Source organism: Nipponia nippon, unplaced genomic scaffold, assembly GCF_047370975.1.
Source record: "Nipponia nippon isolate SJK-2023a ecotype South Korea unplaced genomic scaffold, ASM4737097v1 scaffold_15, whole genome shotgun sequence".
NCBI lineage: Eukaryota > Metazoa > Chordata > Aves > Pelecaniformes > Threskiornithidae > Nipponia > Nipponia nippon.
This window is the reverse complement of record NW_028262331.1, coordinates 11,807,384-11,813,383: the sequence shown is the minus strand read 5'-3', so window position 1 is coordinate 11,813,383 and position 6,000 is coordinate 11,807,384. Positions and strand designations below refer to the sequence as shown.

At 63.6% G+C, this 6,000-nt stretch overlaps 1 protein-coding gene across 1 annotated transcript; it reads left to right on the top strand.

The window, feature by feature from the left end:
* The first annotated feature begins 3,486 nt into the window (after positions 1–3,486).
* On the top strand, positions 3,487–5,567 carry LOC148056341 (E3 ubiquitin-protein ligase PHF7-like). Its single transcript, XM_087752087.1, has 8 exons — positions 3,487–3,598; positions 3,782–3,873; positions 3,994–4,095; positions 4,401–4,525; positions 4,608–4,770; positions 4,890–4,996; positions 5,121–5,234; positions 5,438–5,567. Exons 1-8 carry the CDS (start codon positions 3,487–3,489, stop codon positions 5,565–5,567), a joined length of 945 nt encoding a protein of 314 aa, XP_087608213.1.
* Positions 5,568–6,000: the final 433 nt, after the last annotated feature.

Here is a 6,000-nt window from a genome sequence, read left to right as displayed (position 1 = left end):
GGCGATGCCCTCCGTTTATGCCCCAGCTGCTGGGTGGGCACGGGGTTTCAAGGAAATAAAAAATAAATGCATCATACTGGGAAAATGTCAGGATTGTGCAGTTTTGTTGAGTTGGAAGAAGGCAAGGAAACTGCCTTGAGGAAGGCTTCCTGCAAGAGGAAGCACCGGCCATGGGGCTGCGACTTTCAGATTCCATCTGCGTGCCTGGCAGGGACCGGCCAGCGCCCAAACCCCCTGACACCAACCCTGCCGCTGCTGCAAGGACCCCAGCGGCCGTGAGCCACGCTGGGGCACGAAGCCCCATGGCCAGAGCCCTGACGGCAATCCCAAGCAGGCAGCCGTGAAGCAACAGCAGCAAGCTCCAGGCAGGGCTTTGCTTTGCAACGGCCCCAGCAGCACCCCTGTGTCAGGGGGCTGCGGAGTTGCGCCGTGGACAGGCAACTGTCGTGGTTTAACCCCAACCGGCAACTGAGCACCACCCAGCCCCTCGCTCAGTCCCCCACGGTGGGATGCGGGAGACAATTGGAAGAGTAAAACTGAGAAAACCCGTGGGTTGATAAAGACGGTTTAATAACTGACATAAAGTAAAATAGTCGTAGTAATAATAATAATACAAAGCAAGTGATGCCTGATGCCATTGCTCACCACCTGCCAACCGATGCCCAGCCCCAAGCAGCAGTACCCCCTTCCTGGCCAGCTCCCCCAGTTTCCATACTGGGCACGACGCCATAGGTACGGAATGGCCCCGTGGCCAGTCTGGGTCAGCCCCCCTGGCTGTGCCCCCTCCCAGCTCCGTGTGCACGGGCAGAGCAGGGGAAGCTGAGGCGGCCTTGACCGGTGTGAGCACTGCTCAGCGACAGCTGAAACATCAGGGGGTGATCAACAGGATTCTCATCCTAAAGCCAAACCACAGCACTGGAGCAGCTACTGGGGAGAAAATTACCTCTATCCCAGCCGAAACCAGACAGGGATTTGCTTTGCAACAGCCCCAGCAGCATCACTGTGTTGGGGGCTGTGGAGCTGCGCTGTGGACGGGCAGCCCAGCCCAGCTCAGCTGCCGTGGCATGGGCACCCGCAGCCACCGCCGCCATTGCTGGCGGAAAACCACTGCCAGGAATCAAATCCCAACTTATTCCCAGTTTTGCCACAAATACCACTTCTCACCCGCTCCACCAGTCACAGCGGGGATGCAGTCAGCTCTGAAGCTCCGCGGCCAGAGCCTCGATGGGCACCAGGTGGATGAAGGCTGCTCCAGCCTCCATGCGCTCGCTGGAAGCCTGCCCCAAAGCACCTGCATTTTCACAGAATCACAGACTGGCTGGGGTTGGAAGGGCCCTCTGGAGATCATCTAGTCCAACCCCCTGCTCAAGCAGGTTCCCCCAGGGCAGGTTGCCCAGGATCGTGTCCAGGCGGGTTATGAATATCTCCAGCGAAGGAGACTCTACAGCCTCTCTGGGCAGCCTGTTCCAGTGCTCTGTCACCCTCAACAAAAAGACGGTTTAGCTCATATTCAGCGGGAACGTCCTGTCGTTCTGGTTGTGCCCGTTGCCCCTTACCCTGTCGCTGGGCAACCCCTGAAGAGAGCCTGGCCCCATCCTCCTGACACCCGCCCTTCAGCTGTTTGTAAGCGTTGATAAGCTCCCCTCTCAGTCTCCGCCAGGCTAAACAGAGCCAGCTCTCTCCGCCTTTCCTCATAAGAGCGGTGCTCCAGTCCCCTAACCATCTTGGCGGCCCTCGCTGGACTCTCTGCAGTACTTCCTTGTCTTTCTTGAAGTGGGGAGCCCGGAACTGGACGCAGCGCTCCAGACGGGGCCTCACCAGGGCACGGCAGAGGGGGAGGATCACCTCCCTCGGCCTGCTGGCCATGCTCTTCCCAATGCAGCCCAGGATACCATTGGCCTTCCTGGCCGCAAGGGCACGTTGCCGGCCTGTGGTTAACCTGTTGTCCACCAGGACTCCCAGGTCCTGCTCCACAGAGCTGCTTTCCAGCAGGTCAACCCTAACCTGTACTGGTGCATGGGGTAATTCCTCCCTAGGTGCAGGACCCTGCCCTTGCCTTTGTTGGACTCCATTAGGTTCCTCTCCCCCCAGCTCTCGAGCCTGCCCAGGTCTCGCTGAACAGCAGCACAGCCTTCTGGTGTATCGGCCACGCCTCCCAGTTTTGTCTCATCAGCGAACTTGCTGAGGGTACGCTCTGTCCCCTTCAACGTCTTCTTGTCGTTAAGGAAATTATTGACACGAGTGACAGGCCTGGTATGGTCCAATTTCCTTCGTTTGTCATCCCCATTGCTGCTGGACGGGCTCCAGGGGCTGCGGGAGGCTTTTCCCCATGAGACGAGGTGATTCCCGGGGACGTGGAGCCCCCCGGCACCAGCAGGGTCACCCCCATGGGTGCCCATCTCTAGGGTCTGGCCAGGGCTGAAGGACAGTGCTAAACCTCCAAGCACCTCTCCTTCTGCAGCCACCCCTGTTTAACCCCTTGACCCATCTGGGATAAAAACCAAACCAACCCCCCAAACCCAGCCTTTCTCCCATTGCGGGGCTGGGCCTGCCCTTATCCCTGCCTCAATCTGCATCCCAGCTGGCGGGCAGCTGCCCAGGGCGCCCTTAAACCCCACGCCCGGGCAGGGGCTGCTTCATCCTGGGGGGGAGCTGGGGGCACCAGCCGTGGCCCTTGGGGGCCGGGGCGGAGGAGGGCTGGGGCTGAACTGTCACCTCCGTCCCGCAGGTCCTTCTGCTGCAAGCACCGGCCGACGCAGCGGGACCCATGGTTTCTCCCGCAGGCTCTTCATTGTCTCACTCCAGCTGCAGGTCAGAACAGGGCCTTTTATTAAACCCATCGAGGGACGTACAGCAGTGTGGAGAGGGCGACAGCAGGGGAGGGGACACAGCCAGCTCCATAACCGAATGAGACGAGAACGTACAGGCAATTATGGCATGCCAATAAATGGGGCTTCTGGGGAAGGCAGCTTCACGTGGAGGCGCTGGTTGGTGCTTCCAGCAGAAGGACCTGTGGGATGGAGACGGCAGTTCAGCCCCAGCCCCGGCAGGCAGCCATGCTCACTTGAACTCCCCGAAGAGTCCAGGGGCCGGAGTCTGGGCCGGCTGCAGCGGGGGGCACCGCAAGGGGCAGGGAGATGATGACCACAACAAGCCCATGCCATGCTCCCTCCCTGCCTGGATCACAGCCCCGCGCCTGGCCCCAGGCCCCAGATGCCGGAAGGTGATGACTGGGCGCGGGGACGTTTGTGACACGGCTCCGCACATGCGGGACTGTGTTTGTGACCATATGCGTGCGCGGACCTGTGTCACAAACGCCCTGGGCTGGATAAATACCCCCGCGCAACTGCCCCCGGCTCTGTGGCGCGTTTGCCACGGACACTGGAGGGTGGGAATGGTCTTTGACCACACCGCTGTCCCCACGCCCAGCCACCCCCTTCGCTGCAGCCACTTGCAGAGATGAAGCTGAGGTCTCGGCGCTGCAAGATGCCACAGTCCCGCCCCGCCAAGCGTCGGGCAGCGCCGCCGGAGGAGCAGGCAGGACCCTCCTGCGCGCCTCCCCCATGCAAAAGGAAGCCTCAGGCCCCCGAGGAGGAAGGTGAGCGCAGAGCATCCCCCGGGCACCTGCCAGAGGGGATTTTGGCCGGGGCCCGGCTGTGCGAGCAGAGGGCCCCCTGCCATGGGAAGGTGCTCCGGCCTCTCCCCCATCCCGCTCCTGGCATTACCGCAACTGGCACCCCGGCGCGGTGCTGGGGGTGACGCTGCTGCTGTCCCCTGGCAGTGTGCGGGCTGTGTCAGCGGGCAGACTGCGACCCCCAAGTCGTTGGGCAGCTGTGCCGTCAGGGTGGGCTATGTGTCCATGAGAACTGCCTGGTGAGTCCCCGGGGCTCGACACCCCCTGGTCCCCAACACCCCCGGTCCCCGACACCCCCGCGTCCCTAGCCCCGCACCGCCGGCAGCCCGTGGCACGCACTTTCTTTTCCCCTCTTGCAGTACCACGCCGGCAGGCTGAGCCAGAGAGGGGCCGATGACGAAGGCTTCTATGGCTTCCTCTTCCCGGACATAGAGCAGGAGCTGCAGCGGGTGGCACAGAAGGTGAGGCCGGGGCGCACGTGTCCCCACCCCGGTCCCCATGCCCCGCGTCCGGTGCTGCACAGCCCGGCAACCCCCAGGGATGCTCTGGCAGCTGGCTGCAAGCAACCCCCCAGATCCTCCTTCATGCAAGGAGGCCCATTTCTGCAGAAACTGGGGATTTGGAGAGGGCCGGTGCCTTTATAAGCAGCCTGGCGTCACCGGCCAGGCGGCCCACCGAAATGTTGCGGGGCTGTGCCGGGTGAGGGCGAACCAGGGTTCCCGGGGGCGTGCGGCGCTGACGCCGTCCACCTCCGTGCTGTCCCCAGAGGTGCTGTGTCTGCCGGCTGCGGGGCGCCTCGGTCACCTGCCGGGGCCGGCGCTGCCACCGAGTATTCCACTTTCCCTGTGGCATCGAGCGAGGCTGCGTCTCCCAGTTCTTTGGGGAGTTCAAGTGAGTGTTGCCGCCCTGCGGGGCCAGGGCCGGGGCCGGGGCGGAGGAGGGCTGGGGCTGAACTGTCACCTCCGTCCCGCAGGTCCTTCTGCTGGAAGCACCGGCCGACGCAGCGGCTGCGGGCGGTCCAGCAGGGCCAGACCCTCTGCCTCATCTGCCAGGAGGCGGTGGCGGAGCGGCCCTGCTATGACACGCTGGTCTGTCCCACCTGCACCAGCGCTTGGTTCCACCGCCGCTGCATCCAGGTGGGCGGCATCGCCCCCGGCCCCTGACATGATCACCCCTCTTGTCACCCCGTGGCCCAGCTCCGGGGGGGCGAGCGGTACCCCCCGCCACTGATGCTGATGCCATCTCTCTGCCCCAGGGCCAGGCGTTGTCCTCTGGCCTGCACCACTTCCGCTGCCCGCTCTGCCAGGACATGGCGTCCTTCCAGGAAGAGATGTTTCGCCTGGGCATCAAAATCCCCGACAGGTCGGTGCTCTCCCCCCGCCTCCCTCCCCCTCTACGATGCTCCGGCCGATCCCCTCCTGTCTCCCTGGGTGCCGGCGGGGTGTCCCCCACGCCCGCGGGGCTGACTGCTCCCCGGCTCCCGCAGGGATGCTGCCTGGGAGGAGGACGGGGCCTTCGCGGACCATTATCAGCGGCACAGCTCCTGTGACGCCAGCCAGTGCCTGTGCCCGGCGGGACGGGAGCAGGCGGAGGCGAATGGGTGAGTGCCGATGACCCTGGTCCCCACAGCCCCGGCGAGGAGACGATGCCTTCGTCTCCTCCTTTGGGCAGGGATGGAGGTTCCCTGGGCTGCTGAGCCGGGCACGGAGGGGAGCAGGGTGGAGCTGGGCTCAGCACAGCGCTGGAGCTGGCAGCCCGCAGCTCAGGGGCCTTTGCTGACAGTGGGTCCTGTTGCTCCCCCAGGCCCTGGAGACTTCTGCTTTGCAGCTCCTGTGGCTCCCAGGGGACACACCAGCGCTGCTCTGCCCTAGGAGAGGGTGCCAGCTCCTGGGAGTGCAACGACTGCAGCGACACGGGCACTGGTGAGCACTGAGCACTGCAGGGCGAGAGCCTCCGCGGTGGCCCCCACCCTGCTGCTGGCACCACGGGTGCTGCCAGGCCGTTTGCCAAATAGGAGCAGCGCTGGCAGCCCCAGGTGAGATGCTGGTGTCACCCCGTGGGGACGTGCTGGGTGGCAGCGGAGCTGAACGCGGACTGGGGAGGGGGAAGCACCGCAGCAGCTGCCGTGGGGCCGAGGTCGCCCTGCGCAGGGGGGAGCAGCGAACCCAGGGCGTGGGGAGGGCAAGGGGGTCCCCGTGGGTCCCTTCTCCCACCACGGGGCTCCAGCAGGGACTTCAGAGACACCCAAAGGGTTTGATAGCACAAACACTATTTAGGCATCAAAACTCCTGACTCTTCATTAACAGGACTATTGATAGAGTTTAAATTACTTTGTTTTAAATTATTGTTTTGGTACAGTTTAAATT

Coding starts and splice junctions, on each gene's coding strand:
- LOC148056341 (XM_087752087.1), top strand. CDS start 3,487: ATGCCACAGTCCCGCCCCGCCAAGCGTCGGGCAGCGCCGCCGGAGGAG. Junction 3,874..3,993: donor GTGTCCATGAGAACTGCCTG/GTGAGTCCCCGG, acceptor CCCCTCTTGCAG/TACCACGCCGGCAGGCTGAG. Junction 5,235..5,437: donor GAGCAGGCGGAGGCGAATGG/GTGAGTGCCGAT, acceptor TTGCTCCCCCAG/GCCCTGGAGACTTCTGCTTT.